The sequence below is a fragment of the Scardinius erythrophthalmus genome (assembly GCF_964197995.2).
Source record: "Scardinius erythrophthalmus genome assembly, chromosome: 14".
In the NCBI taxonomy this organism is placed as follows: Eukaryota; Metazoa; Chordata; class Actinopteri; order Cypriniformes; family Leuciscidae; genus Scardinius; species Scardinius erythrophthalmus.
In genome coordinates, this window is record NC_138234.1 from 26,184,295 (window position 1) to 26,207,039 (window position 22,745).

The window sequence follows — 22,745 nt, forward strand, 5'->3', positions numbered from 1 at the left end:
GTAGATTTTTATAATCGAGTGAAAGCTGGATGATGTTTCAAGAGAATTTTAACTCCATCCATTACATAAAACTTGTCTCCCCTAATGCAACAGGAAATTTTAGGAAAGCTGCCTACCATGATTTATAGAACTATTACTATTTTATGGGCCTTTTAAGCCTTTAATGGGATTCGTAGAAGTGAGAAAAGTGAAAGGAAATGATGGGATGGGTTTGGGAAGAGAGGTGAGCTTGGATACAAATGGGATGCAATTCCCTCAATCAGCCGAGAAACCGCTATGAGATGAATGGAAATGCTAATGGATAGTTTTCTCCAGGTTTTATGAACCTCCTCAATTGTAAGTCTGAAGGCCTGTTCACACCAAGACAAATGTTTGGTGTGGAAATTTGGTCCAATAAACATTTCAATTGGTTAAAACGTGGGTTTAAAACGGCGTCCGTCAATGCGACAGTTTTTACACTGCAAACAAAACTGGCCAACCAATAAGATTTGCACTTTGGGTCACATGCCCAGAGCTGCTACTGTTACATGTATTGGTTGCTAAGCGACAGTGAATAGCAGAGGAAGACTCTCGTCTGCCATTTTTCATTCAAAAGACAAACTTATTTTATTTTATACAATTTGAAATATTTACTATTGTTAATATATGTATACATTGTAGTACAGCCATGTGAAAAAGAAAGTACACCCTCTTTAAATTCTATGGTTTTACGTATCAGGACAAAATAAAAAAATCATCTAGTCATTAGCAGGCCTTAAAATTAGGTAGATACAACCTCAGATGAACATCAACACATAACATATTACACGTGTCATTATTTATTTAACAGAAATTAAGCCAAAATGGAGATTCCATGTGTAAAAGAAAGTACACCCCATGATTTAATAGCTTGTAGCAGCAATAACTTGAAGTAATAGTTTTCTGTATGATTTTATCAGTCTCTCACATCGCTCTGGAGGAATTCTGGCCCACTATTCTTTAGAACAGCTTCATTTCAGTGAGGTTTCAGTCAGGTTGAGGTCTGGACTTTGATTCTTTTCTTTTTCAGCCATTCTCTTGTAGATTTGCTGGTGTTCTTGGGATCATTGTCCTGTTGTATGACCCAATATCAGCCAAGTTTTAGCTGTCGGACAGATGGCCTCACATTTGGCTCTTCATGGTCGACTCAATGACTGCGTGGTGCCCTGCAGGTCCTGTAGCTGCAAAACAAAACAGTCATCAACCCTCCATCAGTGTGATGGACAGTTGGTGTGAGGTGTTTATGCTGGTATGCCGGTTTTGCCACTTTGGTCTCATCTGCCCAAAGGGCATTGTTCCAGAGGTATTGAGTTTTGTTCAGATGCAAACCTATGCCATGCTGCCGTGTTATTTTTAGAGAGAAGAAGCTTTCTCCTGGCAACCCTTCCAAACATGCCATACTTGTCCCGTCGTTTTCCAATTGTACTGCCATGAACTTTAACATGCTAACTGATCCTGTAGAGTATGAGATGTAGCTCTTGGGTGTTTTGCAGTTTCTCTGAGCATTACACTGTCTGGCCTTGGGGTGAATTTGCTGGGACGTCCACTCCTCGGAAGATTGGCAACTTTCTTGAATTCAATTAACTTTTAAATGCATCATTATGCATTAATATGAGGAGAGTCTCCAATGAAACCAATTAGAGCGGACTGCAGATTAACGTGCTTCTGCATTTTTCTCCGATATGGCTGGAAATAAAATGTGTCGGATTTTAACTGACTAGATGATTAAAGACGCAATTGTATGACGTGATAGTATGTCCCAAAGCTTGTCTACTTTTTGCCACACACTCAAAAGTATCTACGTTTTCTTCACAAAAAGAGTACATACTTTTAGGGCGTAGTATAGGCGAATTGAGACGCAGCACAGGTGTATCTCCACTCACTGGCTGGATTTACCTGTGCTTTTTGGAGTGTTTCGTGACTGTTTGGTTATGCAGTTGGACCCATCACTGTGAGCGTTGGAATATCTTTTTGGGACAGACTTTTTACTCGGTAAGAGATATATGCTTCAGCTGATATTGGAGAGACTATCGGATCATATAGACACTGAGACTTTGTTCATCCTGCATCTATCATTGTTGTGTGAAGGGGTTGGGACTATGTTATGATTGGTGGATACAATACACTAAATTTGCACATGAAGGGGGAACCGTATTTATTTGTGTTTGTGTAATCTTGGTAATATTGGGAGTTGTTACAGCAGCACCTGACAGTTACTAACCCTCTTAATTCCTATGGAATCATGGGGTGTACTTAGTTTGTCACACATGGCTTCTCCATTTTGAATTTTTGTTAAATGAATAATTACACGATGTAATATGTCATGTGTTGTTGTTCATCTGAGGTTGTATCTACCTAATTTTAAGACCTGCCATGGACCAGATGATTTTCATTATGTCCTGATACGTAAAACCATATAATTCAAAGAGGGTGTACTTTCTTTTTCACATGACTACGTAGGAAATAACTATCTAGATTAATAAATGCTGTAGAAGTATTGTTCGTTGTTTGGTCATGATACTAAATACAAAAACTAATGATAACAAATGAATTCATTGTAAAGTGTTACAAAAAATACAAAACTGAAACATCTAAAGGAGTATGGGATGTTATTGTCTGAAGGTTTTCTTTCAGACACAACAGAAGTACTGTTTACCAAAGAAAAAGGCTTACAAGTCAGTCCTGACCTTTAATGTAACTTCTAATCAACTAACTTCCCTCTAATTATGTACAAACAAATCAACTACAGACAAACACCTCATCTAAACAAGAAACGACCAAAGAAACCATCTAAATACCAGATCCCACCTTCACAGACTTCCATTGAGCGGTAGCATACAGTAGCTGGATTATTGTAGGCCTATTTTTACTCTTTGCTTTTTCCAGCTATGCCATGTCTTCTTGTTTTCGCTCTAATGAAAGAGGCTGTCTGTTCCATCCTGCTTTGAAGACATTCCTCAGACATTACCTTATTAAACCAAGATGTGTGTGGAGTGGGTGTGGCCCGGGGCACAGAGAAAAGGGCTAGTGTGTGTCAGCACAGGCCACGCCCCAGACGTATGACATCATCCACAGGATTCCCACAAGTCTGGGCTGTTTTCTGCAGCACGTGTCTGACGTGCCCTACAGCCGTTTGACTTTGAGGTTTTAGCTGTGGTGAAGAAAGTCGGGGATAAATAATAATTAGGTGGAGAAAGTGGATTTTTCCTCATAGCTGACTTTGTGGAAGAAAATGCGATCTATTAGTGACTGTTGCAGCCTGATGTTTTGTGTCACAATAAGACGAGTGTAGTATTTTGAGAGAAAAAATGCAGTTATGTTTGGTCATTTTAGTGGCACAGAAATGACATTTTGGCTTTAAAGTTTTAGGTACCCTCTTATTTTAAAGCAGATGGATGGCTGTAGATGCAAGAAAGTAAAGACCAGTCACATTTCGTGGATGTTTTCCAAGTAAAATAGAATAAGTGCATTGCTCAATAAAACATATGATCATATGATATGATTTAAGTCAAGTCAAGTCAACTTTATTTATATAGCGCTTTTCACAATACAGATTGTATCAAAGCAGCTTCACAGTATCAAATAAAATAGCACATCAGTGTTTGTTTCTGGTGTAAAACATCCACGTTTGGTAATGCAGATCAATAGCACTGGTGAATCGATTAATCAATTTAAGCATCCCCAACTGAGCAAGCCAAAGGCAACAGTGGCAAGGAACCGAAAAACTCCATTAGGTGACCTAATGGAGAAAAAAAAAAACCTTGGGAGAACCCAGGCTCAGTCGGGGGCCAGTTCTCCTCTGGCGTTTATGAAGTAGAGACCGGATTTAACTGTAAGATTAAAATATTATATGAATGCCTGGCTGAAGAGATGCGTCTTTAATCTAGTTTTAAACTGGGAGAGCGAATCTGAGCAACGAACAGTATCAGGAAGGCTATTCCAGAGTTTTGGTGCTAAATGTGAAAATGCTCTCCCTCCTTTGGTGGATCTGGATATCCTAGGTATGACCAGAAGCCTCGAATTTAGTGATCTTAAAGAGCGCGATGGATTATAGGGCGATAGAAGATCTGTTAAATAAACTGGAGCTAAGCCGTTTAGGGCTTTATAAGTCAGTAGCAATACCTTGTAATTAATACGGAACTTTATAGGTAACCAATGTAGTGATGATAAAATTGGTGTTATATGGTCAAACTTTCTTGATCTAGTAAGAACTCTAGCGGCGGCATTTTGGACTAACTGTAGCTTGTTTATTGAGGATGCAGGACAACCAGCTAATAAAGCATTACAGTAATCTAGTCTCGAGGTCATGAATGCATGAACTAGCTTTTCTGCATCAGAAACAGATAGCATGTTACGTAATTTAGCAATATTTCTAAGGTGAAAAAATGCTGTTTTTGTAACATATGAAATATGATTTTCAAAAGACAAGTTACAATCTAATATAACACCCAGGTCTTTTACTGTAGAGGATAAAGTAACAGGACACCCTACTATGTTAAAGTTGTATTGTAAGAGGTTTTGTGGGCGGTTTTTTGAACCGATAAGTATTACCTCTGTCTTATCTGGATTTAATAAAAGAAAATTGTGCGTCATCCAATCTTTTATATCTTTAACACACTCTGTCAATTTGGATAATTTAGCGTTTTCATCCGGCCGTGATGAAATATATAGTTGAGTGTCATCAGCATAACAATGGAAACTAATTCCATGTTTCCTTATAATATTTCCAAGTGGCAGCATATATATATTGAGAATAATAGAGGGCCTAACACAGATCCTTGCGGCACTCCATAGTTTACTGGAGTTATGATAGATTTTTCTCCGTTTAAATAGACAAAATGGTAGCGGTCAGATAGGTATGATCTGAACCAGCTTAATGCTTGTCCTTGAACACCGGTATAGTTTTGTAGCCGATCTAAGAGTATTGTGTGATCTATAGTATCGAACGCAGCACTAAGATCAAGTAAAACTAGTATTGAGATACAGCCTTGGTCAGAAGCTAAGAGTAAATCATTTGTGATTTTAACCAGCGCAGTTTCAGTGCTATGATGCGGCCTGAACCCAGACTGAAACTTTTCATAGGTGTCATTTTCTTGCAAGAAAGAGCCCAGTTGGGCAGACACAACTTTTTCTAATATTTTGGACATAAAAGGAAGATTTGAAATGGGTCTATAATTTGCTAGGTTATTTGGGTCTAATTGTGGTTTCTTAATGAGAGGTTTTATAACTGCCAATTTAAATGTTCTTGGAACATGACCTAAAGATAAAGACGAGTTAATAATATTGAGGAGAGGCTCTTCCACTATAGGTAACACTTCTTTCAATAGTTTAGTTGGTATGGGATCTAATAAACATGTTGTTGTTTTAGAGGAAATGATAAATTTATTTAACTCTTTTTGTTCTATAGTTGTAAAGCACTGTAATTGTTCTTGCGGGGTGATAATCGAGGCTGAATTATAAGGCGCGATTGAAGATTGAACGTTTACAATTGTGGATCTGATGTTTTCTATTTTCTCAGTGAAAAAATTCATGAAATCATTACTACTAAACTGTAACGGAATATTTTGTTCAGGTGACGCTTGTTTATTTGTTAGTCTAGCCACGGTGTTAAATAAGAACCTAGGATTGTTTTGGTTATTTTCTATTAGTTTGCGGAGATGCTCGGCCCTGGCCGCTTTTAGGGCCTTTTTATAGCGTGACGTACTGTCTTTCCAAGCGATTCTAAAAACCTCTAAATTAGTTTGTTTCCATTTACGCTCTAAATTACGGGTTTCTCTCTTTAGAACACGAGTAGTATTGTTGTACCATGGTGCTTTAATTTTCTCTCTGACCTTTTTTAGTCTCATAGGTGCAACAATATCCCATTTTCCAGAGAGAACGGTGCTCATAGTGCTGGTTAGTTCGTCTAGTTCATCTGTTTGTTTAGGTTCAGGCAGCAGCTGAGACAGATCCGATAAGCAATTTGAAAAATTATCTATGGTGGATGGAAGGATTGTTCTGCCTAATCGATAACGCGGCGCAGCATTATATATTACCGGGGTACGTAATATGCAAGTTACCATGTAATGGTCAGTTACATCATCACTTTGCGGAATGATATCTATATCGGTTGGATCGGTTCCATGTGATATAATTAAATCGAGTGTATGATTAAAACGATGAGTTGGTCCGGTAACGTTTTGCTTAACCCCAAAGGAGTTTAATAAGTCTATAAACGCAGCCCCTAACGTATCATTTTGATTATCTACGTGTATGTTAAAATCTCCAACAATTAATATTTTATCGACATTGACCAATAGATCTGAGAGAAAATTTGCAAATTCTTTTAGGAAATCAGCGTAAGGCCCTGGTGGTCTATATACGGTAGCCAAGGCTAAAGATAATAGGGATGTTTTTCTATCATCTAAGAGCGTAACATTTAGTACAAGTACTTCAAATGAAATAAACTTATAACCCGTTTTCTGAGTAACATTGAGAATATCTCTATAGATAGTTGCAACACCGCCGCCACGACCAATCAGACAGGGCTCGTGCTTATAGGAGTATCCTGATGGAGTAGACTCATTTAGACCGAAATAATCATTTGGTTTAAGCCAGGTTTCAGTAAGGCAAAGTACATCTATGCTATTATCTGTGACTATTTCATTTACAATAACTGCCTTAGGTGTGAGTGATCTAATGTTTAAAAGACCTAGCTTTAGAAATTGTTTTTGTTTACTAATAGCAACATTTTCTGTTTTAATAACAATTAGATTTTTCCTAGATCCTGCAGTAGATTTATTATTTGATCGCACTAAACGAGGAATAGACACAGTTTCTATGCAATGTTCTACACTAGTATTTATATCAGTTAAATCGGTGCAGCAGAGACTATGATTTGGACTTTTGGTTACTAGTCAAAAGGTATTTAACATTTTGGAGATGTTATCTGACAGAAGATCCGATCCGAATCTGTTTGGGTGTAAGCCATCAGCACGGTATAGCCTAGGACGCTCCCAAAACAGATTCCAATTATTTACAAAGAGCAGTTTCTGCTCATTGCACCATGACGTTAACCATTCATTTAGCGCGAATAATCTACTAAACTTGTCATGTCCTAGACGGTACGTGGGAAGCGGTCCTGACACAATGATCGTTATATCAGGCGATGTGCTGCGTACCGTATCGATCAGATTCCTGAAGTCTTTCTTCAAAACTTCCGTCTGGCGCAGCCTGATGTCGTTCACTCCCGCGTGCAATACCAAAGTTCCGACGCGCTCGTTATCGTTCAGAATCTCGGGAACGCGAGCAGCGATTTCAGAAACACGAGCACCAGGAAAGCAGTGACTGTGCACCTTATTTTTACCTGATGTAGCATGGACGTGCCGAACAATGGAATCACCGATGATCACAGCATCGCGTTCTGTTTCGCGAAGAGGGGAGAAGCGGTTTTGTATGGATAACTCGAAAACCGGGAGGGTCGGAGAGGGTCTTGGTCTAGACCTGACTCGCGTCTTCCGCTGCGGAAATATCCAGGCTTCGTGGTGGCGTGTTGGAGCCGGAGTGAACGAGACCATGGCTGATCGCGACCTTGGCGCTCGGGACCGATGCCGAGTAACGCACGGAGTAGACGAGGTCGGAGTCAGCGGGTTAGTAACATTAATCTCTGATTTGTGAGCATCAGCGCGTGATGTTTCAAGAGCCAAACGCCGGTCTCTCAGCTCGGCCTGTCTCACTAAAAGGTCGTGGATCTGTTTCTCAACAGCTTCCAGCTCAGACTGTACCGCGTGCAGCTCAAATGTGTCCTCACCTGCACCAAAAGGTAGACTACTTGCATCTGATATATTCGCCATTTTAACAGATGGACAGTAAGTTAGCAACGACACTACCAGTGATGCTATCAATTAATACTAATTTCTGACAAGCGTCTTAGATATAATCCGTCTTTTAAGTGGTAAGGGTGTAGAGTAGACGCACGATAGGTGAAAAATGTTTGTAAGTGAGTGTTGAGAAGACGCGTTCAGCCGTGATCCCCGGGAGTAACCTATAAGAGTATCCAGCGTAGAATCACTAACAGGCTTGAGACACGTCTGCACAACAGTCCGCGTTGTAACTATGAGGTTTGAGCAGTAGTGCTTCTCAGTGAGGAAAAGTAGAAAATGTTTGTTGTAAGTAAGTTTAAAGAGTAAAATCAAGAATTATAAATCAAATCGATAGAGCTCCAAAGACAACAATGCGTTCAGACGCGACGCATGCGCGTCACTTTAACTCATCAAAATAAGTTTAGTCATTTTCAAGTTATACAAGATTCAACAAAGTCAGTTTAATGTAATTTAAGTTGAAATTACTTAAACATCCAAGTTGATTGTACTTAAAAATTGAAGGCAGCAATTTTTACAATTTTTTACGATAAATTCTGCTGTTTATATTTCTGAAAATAATACATCATTTTAAAACTGACTACTTCTGTAAATACAAAACTCCCACTATTTCCTGTTATTATTGCTAGGTTAAGTTTTATAAACTCTAAAACATGTTTGTGATTGAATTACGGTTAACGTGAAGTCAGAAAAATAGACACAACTAAATCAACCCCTCTTGTAAACACATTGGATTTAATATAGGGATTCTGGTGCATTTGAATAGATTCTTGTGGTTTTTCTATTGCTTAGTGTTGAGTGAAAACAGGCCAATGGCAGTTTTCAGCTTTAAGCCATATCACTGTTCAGACAATATGTTCTGTTTGAACATGTTAAATATTAGCTTATCCTTTGATTAAACTATATGTTTTTATTTGCTATTTGACAATTGAGTTTGATTTATTATTGAATATTTCGTTGCAGGTTTATTCATCCAGTCTCTAACCCAAGAATAATAGTATTTGCAAATGCCCTATGATAATATTTATAGTAAAAGGAAATGTAAAAGTTAAATTAGCATTGTGTATTATGAGTACTAATAGCTCCAACAACAAATTAATTAAATTAATAAAGTAATTTAATAGACATTAGAGTAGTTCACTTAGTCCAAGAAAAGCACATTAATGGATGCTCTCTTTTCTTGTTAACACCTAAAAAATTCTTTAAATCTCCACCAAACAGCTTGGTTTTCTCAGTACATAAAAGCATATGCAGTCCTATTAACATGTTGTTGACATTCTTCATCTGAAAAAGAAAAAAAAAGCATGCATGCTTCGACTTGGCTTCGACTGTATCCCACATCAAACATGATGTTTTTTTTGGTGTGTTTTTTACAGCCAGTGAGTAAATGGTTTATAAACTCTGGCTGGAGATGTAGGGAAAAAAGCTTCGGTAGTGTGGGCTATATTAAAGAGCAGTTACAAGGGCCACAGGTGCTCTCTGGAAAATATTTACCCAAAAGTCTCAAATGTTAGCTGAAGTCTGTTTATGCAATTTGGAACAAACTACTGGTTCATGTTGTTTGGTTTTTACTTTTTTCAACGTCTTGCGCACTATGTTTGTCTATGGGGGTGTATCCCTTTGATATAAAATGAAGGGATTTTCTTTCTTTTACGCATACTAAAGGTTTATATGTAATCAGTTTTACTGAGAATATCTGGTAAAGCCAGCACTATGGATTTGTGTAAGTGTACAGTGAACAGCTGCAGAACCACCTGTTGAAGTAATTTAGAAGTGAGCTAAAATATGTTTTCAGAGGACTCGCTAGCAACAGGCTCGGTGACTCAGGTCTTTGTTTAGATGTTTTTCCAGCTACTCTTTCAGTCAAGCTAATTAAGCCTAGCATGTCTCTAAAACTAACAGCACGACCCCATTTTTGATGGTTAGGTTAGGTTAAGTAGTATGCTATTTTATTGTAACTTATAATGTTATAGGTTGTTATGTTATGTATTATTTAATGTTGGGATAGCTTATATGTTATACTTATACAGTAGGTTGTCATGTTAGGTTCTTTGTAATGTTAGCTTATGTTATAGATGTGGTTATGTTAGGTTGTATGTTATGTTAGCTTATATGTTATAGGTTGTTATGTTAGGTTCTGTGTGATGTTATTTTAGATTTTACGTTGTACATTATGTTAAGTTCTTTATGTCAGGTTAGCTTACAGTTATAGCTATGTTAGAATGTATGTTATGATAGGTTATGTTAGGTTAGGATAAGCTTATGTTATGTTATATGTTATGTTATGTTGCATGTAATGTTAAGTTGTATGTTATGTTAGCATATATGCTATAGTTTGTTATGTTAGGTTAGCTTATGTTATGTTATGTTACGTTGCGTTACGTTACGTTACGTTATGTTATGTTAGGTTATGTTAGGTTATGTTAGGTTGTGTGTTAGGTTAGCTTATGTTATATGTTATGTTAAGTTATGTTATGTCTGGGTAGCTTATATGTTATAGGTTATGTTAGGTTGGATGTTATGTTTGCTTATGTTATGTTATTCGTAATGTTAAGTTATGTTATCTTATGTTATAAGTTATGTTAGGTTGTATGATATAATTGTAGGTTATCCTGTGTTAGGTTATGTTATAGGTTGTAATGTTAGGTTTGCTTATATGATGGATGCACATGTTATAGGCCTATAGGTTATCTTGTTAGGTTTATGTTAGATTAGTTTATCTTATGTTGCAATTGCATGCATGTTATGTTAGGTTAGCTTATGTTATGTTTGTATGTTATGTTAAGCTATGAGTTATAATATGTTGTATAATGTTAGTTTATGCCAACATAATATTATAACACACACCCAAGCTGCATTTAGATGTGTGAAATGTGCAAGAAAACATTCAGGACAGAAAAGTATTTTGCAATGTTCACAAGGCATTAAGGAACAGTTCTTGTTTAAGACCATGCGTTGGAGGTTTATGCTTCAAAACATTAATTCACTTAAAATATGCTGGTTGTAAAAGAGTCATGTGCTTCTACTTCCCTTTGTCTACCAGGTTTTGGCAGAGTGAAACATGACTAGTATTTGTGAGGCAACGATTTGATATAAAAACATCAAACGCATATGAATACAACTAAATTTGGAGGTTTAAACCTTTGAAGTCTCAGAAATGCAAGTTTTTGGTAAATAAAATTGAGATGCAGCTGCGCGAGATGTGAATGTGAGCAGACAATGTGCCGAGCCAGGCTAATTCCTAGCTGTGTTTGCGCTTTTGTGACTAACTGGGCCATTTTCCAATAACCTCTTGTGAACTCTTTGGTAACTGTTCAGTGACGATTACAGGATTTGTCAGGGCATGAGGATTTTTTGATAGCTTACTGTACCGCATGTGGGCTAAACTGGCCAGGTGACTGAACATCACAGTCGGATCAGAGGGGCCAAGCCTGGGATCTGACCTGCTTAGGAAGAAAATCAGACAGGTCAGCATTTGGATGGGCAACAAATATACCCCCCATATCCAATCAGGGTCTTTGCAATCCATTCGCAATGGGGACACGAGAGTGCGTGTGGACGAGGGGGTGGTAGAAAGAAGACACAGGAATGCAGTCGACGCCAGCTTGCTCTTTGGCCTTTCAGAGGTAACCAAGCATATCCTCCTAAGCTTTTAGCCTCCCTGCCTCATTCCGTAGCAGATAAAAGACCAAACCTTGGCCAAGTCTCAAAAGAGAAGGAAAAAAGAGGCGGTTGATTCAGGATCATCCTTTCTACTGTGCATTGGTCCATCTATGGTTGTATCAGAAGCTACATAACATTGTACTAAAGGTGCAGTCACATTATAAAAATGACGTAAAATTTTCTTTTGCAAAAAATGTCCACTGTCTATTATCAATAGTGTAGGGATGTATGCAGCACAGCACGCAAAGAAGTCACTTTCAAACCAAGAAGCTTTCAAATAGCATGAACAATTCCAGATTGCGTGCATTTCTATTGAAATGACTGGATGACTGAAAATGCGAGATTCGATTCGATTTACGAAATGGTAAATGTGATCACACCATGGTCTCTCAAAGTTCACACAAATGAAAATTTTGTCATCACTGTCTCATTTCGTTGCGAACTTGTCTGACTTACTTTCTTCTGTGGAACACAAAAGGAGATATTTTGAGAAATGTCTAAGCTGCTCTTTTACACACAACAATAGCAAATAGTGACCAAAGGATGCTTTATAAAGAATAATAAACCACCATATAATGTGGTCCATGCAACTTGTTTGAGAATGTGTTGTTGAAAGCTATGAAAAAAGTAAAACCAAGATCAGTTTGAGCCTAAAAGTGTCTTGAGGTTGATAGCCCTCTGGTGTATTTTGTGATTTGTTGTAGTACATTCCAGAAGATCCATGCAATACTGTTGTTGTTTTTCTTCTACTGTGAAATCATCAACTTTGTCATTGTTTTGTAATGAGTCATTAAGTATAAACTTAAAACAGAGTTTTTTCATACAATATATTGAGCCTATGAAGGATTAAAGAAACAATGACAATCCAAGATCTACCGAACAGATTTGAGGTCTGCAGTTCATAAAAGAAGAAAAATAACAGCTGACGGCTTCTGTGAACTTGTTTTGACTTTTTTTTTCTTCCAGTAATATAGCATAATCAAAAAGTCCCCGGTTTATTTATTTAAATTCGTAATCCCTTTCAGGGGCCAAGATGAGCATGACTTCTGAAAGGACCAGTTCAGACCAGAATATATTTTACAGGGTTAAGGGTTTCTATTAACTCTGATAAGGATTTGTCGTGTACTAGTTGTGGTACGTAGTTGTCTTGTGGTACATAGTTGTCTCTGGAAGACCATGATGTGGTCATTTCTTACATATAATTTGAGACATGATCTCGCATTACAACTTTATTTGACAATGGCAATGTAATTTCTCCATATTTGAATAGTACATTTCAAAATTGCGACAAGAAAGGGCCTCCAGAGTTCATTTCTTAAAAACGATTTGTGTGTTCTCTTTGTTTGAAACAGCTTGGGCAACTGGACAAAGCTGTGTCTGCTGCTCATACATATTTCCAGGCCAACCCTGAGCATGTGGAGATGGGCGAGGATCTGGAGCAGTACAAAGCCCAGAGGGGTGTAAAAGAGGAACACTTCATTGACCGCGAATCCCGCCCACATCAAGTGAGTGACTGTCAACACCAGTTACTAGTGATGCACCGAAATCTTTTGCACTGTTTTCTTTTACCCAAAATACGAAAGCAAAATGAAGCTTGATTTAATAGTCAATAGTCAAGAGTTTATAAAAAATGAATTGCATTTAAATTCAACTTTTTTATTAATATATTAATCTGTTGTTGAAATATAAACATTTAAATTGTGGCTGTAATATAAACTTGAATGGCTTTCCTGGGGTAAATGTAACGTTACGTGACATTGTTTACTTGCTGATTTACTGACGTCTTGCCGCGCGGTTGAAACTCTGATTGAGTGATTACGTGATAAGTTGTTTCGTCCAACATACCTTCTGATGTTCATTCATGTTCACGTCATGCTATAACTTGTAGTAAAGAGGAAGAGATGATTGGTTCACGTGCAAGCAGCTACAGCGATCTGCTACACCACATTAAACAGTGACATTTACTGTTTGTATTGACAGAATTTAAAAGTCGAGACTTTTTCATATCAAAATTAACAATAAACGATTATTGGATGGCGGGCATGCTACATTCAAGTTTAGTGAAGTTTTTCTCAACTGTGCACAGATTTCGGTTCATCAGAATGAAGATTGATTTAAAAACGTCAAATCAACCTTCCAAATGTGTTTCGTCTGAAACCAAAAATTGTTCATTCATTTTTTTTCGGTTGCCAGAATTATGGTTACCAATTACGCCACTGCTTGATGTTTCTTGAACCTGCAAAAACACCCTACAAGGCCTGAAACACCAAGTTCGGTATCATGAAGTGCATCTTTGTATTTACAGAGAGCCTTTTTTGCTGGGGTGAAGCTGTACGACAAAGGCAACTACGAAGAGTCTGTGACGCTCTTTGAAGAGGCTCTGACCGAGTATTATCGTGCAGATGTGGAGTGTCGGGCTCTCTGTGAAGGGCCGCTGCACTTTGAGGAGCAGGATCATGTCTTGTACAAATACAACCTCTACGAGCTAATCTCAGGTACAGATGCTTTTGTACTCAAAGCTTTCCTGCTTCCTCTTAATGTGGTAAAGCTATCATCTGCGGTCTTGAGAAGAATCTGGAAATTTTCCGTTTTCAAGTGGTTCTTTGGGACTTTCCATTGTGGATATCATGTCTTCAGATCTATTTGTGTTCCCAGAAATGGAGATTTTCCCGTTCTCTGACCTCTGTATAAGTCGTTTCTTAGTAGGCAGTTTTTTCTGCAGTACAATCTGTTATTGTTGTGTCTGACAGGCAGTTCGTGATAGTAGAACATGATAGTACAAGCTTTTCAACTTGTAAAACTTCTTTGGATAAAAGATGAATTTGATGAAGATGATATTTCATTTTTATAATTTATCAATACTGAACCAGCTCATTTTAACTTTAGCTCTTGAAGTTACACTGGGAAAACAGGCTTATGTCTGATAAGTATGCAAAACACAAGCCATGTTTTGTCTGCATTGCATTCTTTCTCAAACCAGACTACTGTTTTGAAATTCAGCAGTCCAGCTGAGATTTAATGTTAAACAAAGTGATTTTAAATATTAATGTTTAGTAGTTAAATTTACTGTTTAATTTATCTGTGTTTGTTTTCATCATTGTCAATAATCAGAAATGTTTCTTGTGCATCAAATCATCATTTCTGAAGGATCATGTGACACTGAATACTGGAGTAATGATGCTGAAAATTCAGCTTTGATAACAGGAATAAATTACATTTTAAAATATATTCAAATAGAAACAGTCATTTTTAAATTGTAATAATATTTGAATCAAATAAATGCAGCCTTGTTGAGCAGAGAGACTTCTTTCAAAAACAATAAAAAATCGTACTGGCCTCAAAGCTTTTAAACAGTAGTGTATTTCATTCATCATATTTTCTTTTATCATATTCAAATACCCAGTTATTGACAGAACTCACCATTCTAGCTGCTTGCAACTCTTCAATTTCAGGAAAATTGCTGCAATATTAGTGTGAAGGGCACCAATATAACTAATGGACATCATCTGAAAGATACAGTGAAACGGGGAGTCATAATTCACCAACACTTACAGTATATCATAAAATCCCCCCTTTATTTGGCTTTTAAAACAATGCATTAAGCTGTCATAACAGTTCTTAATTATTGCTGATGGCATCTGTTGATTAAGGAAGGATGTAAAAAACTCTAGCATGATTGACATGGATTTATGGCCTAAATGTGGAAAACATTTTGAGAAAGATTGAAGAATTGGCCAGTCGTGAGAGGACTTGTTCTTCACAGGATTTGTCAGTGTTTCTGACGTTAGCTTCAGGGGGTTTTGTGCATGATGGCATATCTCAGAGTTCAGCAAGGAATCTTCAGAATGATGTCACTGACATTTTCTGTTCATTCGCTGATTTATTGTACATGTGATGATGCCCATTTGAGAGCGTGTTTGTATGTTTTTTGTTAGCCTGAGGACATTGTTTAGGGAATTTTTCTACAACTAAGGACTTATTACCTGCCGTATTAATGAAAGGTATTTTAAAGCAGGTGGGCTGGGCTTCTTCATCATTTTCATGTTTTTTTAGGTTATTATTGTTCAATTTACAAAAGAAGTCTAGCGCGAGTTACATGCCTTTGTGCATACATGAATAGACTGACGAAAAAAGCCTCTCCATCCCATAATTTGCTTGTTAAACCTGTTTTTGATAGATGCTCTTACTCATCTTTTTAATTTGTGAATCTGTTCCCACTTTCATGTGGTAACAATCTGTCTACTACCCTATCATAAAAGACCAACTCACCCTTTAAAGTGAGTTTAAAGTCTTCTCAGCTCTTTAATTTAATCTTCAACCTTTTCCACATGAAGTACACCAGAACCTCAACCGGTTCGACATCTTTGATATGATCCCAGTTAAATGATCTCACTCCATCACACTCTGGGAGAAGATCACATCTCAACTACATCAACCACGATTACAGTGTGTTATTAAATCCCGCCTCAATGCCCTGTTTCTGTTTTTCCACAAGAAATAGTATATAGTTCAAATTCAGCATCTTTATGTGTTGAAACTGGTTCAAGATGGAGAATATAAACTGGCTAGTAGCCCCAAATTGAACTTGAGACGCTAAATGTTGTACTCTGTCTTCCAGATCATTACACACAGGTTCTTCACTGCGAGCACGAGTGTGTCCGAGATTTGGCCACGCGCCCCGGTCGCCTATCGCCCATGGAAAACTACCTGCCATTGCATTACGACTACCTGCAGTTTGCTTATTTCCAAGGTAAACACCCATATATGTCAAAACTGGCTTGAATGATTTCAAATGTGTACCTGACCCCCAATTCTCATCTTGGACCTTTCACTCAGGGTAGAAGATATTGGCAACAATACTACTGACTTCCATCAGTCAAATTGTACAAATAGTCCGTATTGGAAAGAAAAATGTCAATGGTTATTATAATCAACTAAAAGCACCTTGAAAATAATTTTGAATTGACAAAACCTCATTAATCATGAAATTACTCACTCCAAAGGAGAAGGAGAGTCTCATAAATACTTCAGTCTTGATTGATTTCTTCTTGGAAACGTCAAAGCTGAACTTTTCACTCATACCTTAAGGAAAAGAGCTCTTATATGAGAAACTGTACTTTTACAGACACTTATTGTTCATAAAATGGTAAGTTATGCAGGTGTGTGTACAAATGTTGCGTGTCTCAAGGCCGTGTTTCCACTCGCTCAGCCCTGTGGAGTTTGTTCCATTGTGGTCACTGGCCTGGAATGCAAATGTTTACGAGCGCGTAGGTCTGCAAAAGGAAATAAACGTGACTGTGGGAAAAGATGACTCCAAAGAATCACAGGATGAATAATCTCCCAGATGAGCCAAGAAACAGAGCCCTGGTGGCTTCATTAACACTTAATAACTGTTTCTGTTTTCTGTGTGTTCAGCTGGGAGGAATGAAGAGGCTCTGGAGTGCGCATTGACTTACCTGTTATTCCACGAAGGCGAAGAGTTCATGACTGAGAATGTGGAGTATTACAGGGAGGTGCTGGGACATGATGGCCAGCCTCGTAAGGTGAGACGCAGCGGTGCAACATGCAGAGAAAACTTAACACAGGAAATGTCACACAGAGGACCCCTGCAGACCCTCATTGACTGTCCAACTCAATAAGGCTCTTAAATATCAGTTCATTTGACCTTTTTATGTCATGGCAAGGTTATTTCGGGTTGTAAAATGTCATGTAGTGTGACTACTTAAAAATATATATATATTTAAGGACAATTCATGATATTTGTAAAAAATAAATAAATAAAAAATATTTAAAATTGGTACATTCACCAATGTTATTTTAGTATTGTTAATATACTAGCTATTATATAATTTTTTATTAACATTTTGAACATTTTATTTTCTATTTTAATTTTAAAGTTTTAGTAATTTTCTTGTGAGTTTTTTGTCATTTCAATTTTTTTAAATGCCTACAGTATATAGTATTTATAACTTTTTATTTCAGTTTTAATTATTTTAGTACAAGATAAAATAAATAAAAATGATAAATGCTACCTTGACTACTAGCTAAAAGAATATAAGTTTAAGTTATATATATATATATATATATATTGTTAGGGGTTAACAGTTTAGGACCCAAGGACCAGATGTTTGAAAGAAGACCCGGAGTCAGAATTATAAAAAATTGAAGAAAAGTTTTACTGAAAATAGTTTGCAGTTTCATCAGCAGAAGTCAGCTTCAAGACTCACACAGGAGTTCGTAGGCCGCCCCACTTACAGTTACAAAGATCACAGCAGTTATACCATTTACAAGGTCTAAGCTAAGTCATTGCTTAGAGGCTGAATGATTCTGATTGGCTAAGAAATTGATAAACATAGTAATTTTCCACACATATACAGATAGACAGAAGCATATCTCCATAGATTATGCCGCTGACACTCGGACCCTGAAGTTAGGCACGTCATGACCTTCCAGGTCGCAGATTTGGGTTGCTGGGTGCCAGCATGTCTCGAACAACAACTCAGTCAATCTCCAACAATGCCAGTGGTTCCTTAACCTGGAAGCAAGAAGACTAACACACACACCGACACACATCTTTTCCAAGGTTGGATTTGGCCAGGCTCTAACTATAAACAGGAGTCTCGTCTCAAAACATCAAGATAAGTTCTTTCTCTCAGGATAGGACACTTTATTCTAAATGGAAAGTATATGCTTTAAATAACAAATGGTCCCTTAAACTATAGACTTTAATGACCCCTATGTGTTTTAACACATTTAAGACCTTTCTCAAACACAAAACAGTTCCCTATTTAATTCCTGGAAGCAATGGGCAAGCAATGTAAATAGTAAATAGGCAAGCAATGTTACTACATTCAAATATCAAATACAGACATTAAAGAATACATGAAAAGAACATTTCAGTAATCACACTGGTAACTTCTATAACAAAGTAAAATCTCCAGAGAAGTCATTCAACTCATGTGATATTTAGATTGAAAAATATTGATTAATACCTTGATTATAATCACTCATCACATACATTGAAGCAGCAGTGGATTCCAATCCACTCCCTTCAATATATATATATATATATATATATATATATATATATATATATATATATATATATATATATATATATATATATCAGTTATTTCACTTTAATGGCAATGAAAATGACCTATTAATTGTCATTAAAGTGAAATTACTGAACTTAAACATACTCATTTTAGAAGAAAATTTCAGATGGCACTTAGAGGCTTTTGCATCTTAAGTCATCATATATATATATATATATATATATATATATATATATATATTTTTTTTTTTTTTATGTTATTTTTATGTTGAGAAATTTTAAAGTGAGTGGACCTTGGTGAAATATGGTGGACCAATGCCTACTCTCAGTTTTACAATTACGATCAGTTAAATGTGATTTATTGTCAGCCGAAAGTTTTTTGAAAACAATGGAATCCATTCATAAATAAAATAACCAATGAACAGAATAGGAACCATTTTTTTGTACTAAATTTTTATTGTATTAGAGGGTAACAATATAAAAGAGGTATTGTAACAATTCAGATACAACAGCAATACTTACACCACCCTCCCTCCCCCCCCTCCCACCCCTACCGCATGAGATACAACATAACTATCAGTGTAGCACAGTCAATGTTATAGAACAATCAACTTAGTGTCCTTCCAGTAAAATGTCCTGAACTCTGGTAATTCCATTGTTCCTTGTTTGTATAGTCCGAGGTGTAGCGCCGTTGATCTTGGCAGAAGAAAGTTCAAGAAAAAGAATCTCTAAGAGCGTATTCAGCCAATGCTTATGGGCTAAGTTATGGGGTGGAACCCAGACTTGAACAATGATCTTCTTGGCTGCTGTTAGACTAGCTAACCAAATTTTTCTAGACCTTTCATTCATGCCTTCAAGTTTAGAGTCATCATTGAGAAGGTGTAGAATAAGATCAATTAACAAAAATAAATAATCATAAGCAGAGCTCTGTAATAATAGTGCATTAGCGATTTGGCGAACGGTCCCGTGTGTATCTAGAGCTTCAAAGGTTTCTATTTACAACATGTTTTTTGCATAGTTGAGCAATGTAGCCAATCGCAGACATGTCCGTTGATTTCTTGAATGCAATAGCCAATGAGATGTGTTGACGGTGGAATTTACTCACCGCTCAAAGCCAGAGTTTTTGTCAAGTGCCGAGTTCGGCACGCTCGCAAATCCTCTCATCATAACAGAGTGTAGACATTACGTTAACAAGAGATTCATTGTGCAGTGTAGACCGCTTCATTGATTATAACGGAACTTAGGGAGATTGTGCTATCGCGGTGATGAGTCGCGCTTTCTTGGCGATATGTAATCAATTTAGAATTTGAATAAAACTTTTGTTTGTTGGGTACAAATATGGTACTTTTTACTTTATGGTCACACCACATGACATAAAGTCATTAAAGATGGCATAAAATAAAAATCACCCACTCATCCTACTTCCATTACATCGCGACTTTAAATTGAAGCTTTTCTTGAAAATGGTTTTTAACATTTTTTCAAAACCATATGAATACAAAGAGATAATTTCTAAGAACATGACACTTTTTTTTTTTTTTTTTTTTACATTTTTCTTTTCTTTTTCTTGGACACTCCTGTTTGTAATTGATGCCATTTGACAAGGGCTGTTACGATACTTAAAGGGATAGTTCGGCCAAAAATGATATTTAACCCATGATTTACTCACCCTCAAGCCGTTCGAGATGCATATGTCAATCTTTTTTCAGACGAACACATTTTCAGTTATTTTAGAAAATGTCTTAGATCTTTCAGTGGTTATAATGTGAAGTTATGGGGTCCACCTCCTTCAAGTCCCAAAATGTGCATGCATCCTTCACAAAAGTAATCCATCCGGGTCCAGGGGGATAAACGAAGGCCTTCTGAGGGTAATCCGTGCGGTTTTGTCGTAAAAATATACATTTTTAAAACTTTATAAATGAAAATAACTGGCTTCCGGTAGCGGTCGACGCGCGTTCACGGAGATGGATGCTGGCGTATGACGTAGGACGTAGCGTAGGAAGCATCCATCTCCATGAACGCGCGTCGACCGCTACCGGAAGCCAGTTATTTTCGTTTATAGTTTTAAATATGTATATTTTTACGACAAAACCGCACGGATTACCCTCAGAAGGCCTTCGTTTATCCCCCTGGAGCCGGATGGATTACTTTTGTGAAGGATGCATGCACATTTTGGGACTTGAAGGAGGTGGACCCCATTACTTCACATTATAACCACTGAAAGATCTAAGACATTTTCTAAAATAACTGAAAATGTGTTCGTCTGAAAAAAGATTAACATATACATCTCGAACGGCTTGAGGGTGAGTAAATCATGGGTTAAATATCATTTTTGGCCGAACTATCCCTTTATGGGCAATTGGTCTACTGTTTACTGACTAATAACTTTACACTTATTGTCATCAATGGGTCTCCTTAGATAATAAATTTAATTTACATTTTTTTTCCCTTTAGTTTAGCTTGTCTATGAAGTAACCTACCCTATATACACTAGCAACAACCCCCATGGAGCAAGTTCGGGTTCATGACAGTGATAGTTCTTGGACCGCCATTTGCAGCATTTGAAGATCCAGATCATCTTCCTGGTCCAGATCTATTATGAAATCACTTGAGCAAACTCAAGGGCAGACTGCAGAGATTGGGAGGAGGCTATATGCGCAAAAACACATTGGAACAATCATGTATTCGAGATGTACAGTAGTGGCTGCACACACTCTTGAACCATCCAAAAGAGTTTTTCCTCGGAAAGCCTGAAAGCTATTAGCACTGTAAAAGGCACATAAGTTTGTTAAGTCAAGAGCCAAAGGGCTTGAATGTGTCTTTCAATGCAAGATCCTTTGGTTCATAGCTCATAACAATCGAGTACATTCGTTTCCATCTAACTGGCTTGCTGCCATGTCTGATTGCTCGATTTCTAGTCCCTCTGGGACCTTGTTAACCCACCGCCGAGATACTGTGTTGACAGCACAGTCTTTTCGTACAGGCCAGAAAAGTTTCACCGAAACACCGCAGAGCTCCCTGAAACAATTTGCGAGCTGTTTGCATTCGGATAACACGAAGCCGCAAATGCTACCAATGTAACTCTTCCCCCAAAAGGGCACCAAGGCGGCCATTTCATGTGGTCTCAACCACACTTAGAAGCAGCAGACTTTGCTCTAGTTATATCAAGCTGCATTAAACGAGTGCCTTTGACTGCTAATAAAAAGTCCTGGAGAATGCCAAGAGAAATCGCTGAGGTTGTGGAACGGGCTTTATTTCAGACTGAGATATGCCATACATTGACTTGATTGATCGCAAACAAAATGCTTGAGGGCCGTAATCTTCAACCTCCCCCAATTAGGAAATGCAATAAGTCTCGCTATGCTTTTATGCCACAGGAAGCTGAACAGTACCTAAGGCGACACAAACAGGAGTCAGACCTGCTCCTCATGGGCAGCAATAACATTGGAGTGGCCTATAATGAAGGGGTAAGTTCACAGAATGAGCCAGAAATGGTTTCTCAAATAATTTTCTGCTATGCCAGTTTAATATGCAGACATGTATAAGCAAGTCATTTGTAGGTTGATTCCTCCAAATGTTGGCTAAAAAAATGACCAACTTAAAAAATACTACAGGCAAATGTATTAGTTTTTCTCAAATTATATTTATGGCTTGGTTCAAATCTTAAAGGGGTCATGACATGGATTTTCTTTATTTATTATATTAACATGTTCCTTGGGGCTCACTTATAATGTTAATAAAGCCAGTTAATTTTTGTATTGGGAGCGTTATTTGCTTTAAGCCGAACTTAACCAACAGCTTTAAACCATGATTTTCCGATTTGACCAACATAAAAATGCATTTTAAATGAATAACATTGTCGTTTCACTTTTTTCAAAACAATGCTGTTTGTTTCATCATCCCGATCTGTTTGTCCAACCAATCAAAGAACGGGGATGCCTGTTTGAAAATATATCATAAAATAGTTTGAATGTACCATGTAGACATAGGGAATGGGCCATAACAGTGAACAAGGACATGTTTCAACATGTAACAGCTGTGAGAGGGAACAGGTGCACCTGCAAGATTTGAGATTAAAAACCAACCTACATCGCCCCCTTGTGGTGGGATCTTCTAACAAGCCCATCTGTCATCATGAAGCCATAGCT

General features: G+C 37.4%; 1 protein-coding gene across 2 annotated transcripts in view; it reads left to right on the forward strand.

Moving 5' to 3' along the window:
• Positions 1-22,745, forward strand: part of p3h2 (prolyl 3-hydroxylase 2) — a 54,626-nt gene that overhangs the window by 24,339 nt on the left and 7,542 nt on the right. The window contains exons 1-6 of one of the 2 annotated variants that reach the window (XM_081385197.1): positions 11,231-11,503; positions 12,893-13,045; positions 13,846-14,035; positions 16,159-16,290; positions 16,956-17,083; positions 21,975-22,064. In XM_081385197.1, coding sequence (XP_081241323.1) covers positions 11,357-11,503; positions 12,893-13,045; positions 13,846-14,035; positions 16,159-16,290; positions 16,956-17,083; positions 21,975-22,064 — 840 coding nt within the window. In that variant the 5' untranslated portion in view covers positions 11,231-11,356. Of the gene's footprint in view, positions 1-11,230; positions 11,504-12,892; positions 13,046-13,845; positions 14,036-16,158; positions 16,291-16,955; positions 17,084-21,974; positions 22,065-22,745 lie in introns of those variants that run through there. The other variant, XM_081385196.1, reaches the window with a different exon arrangement.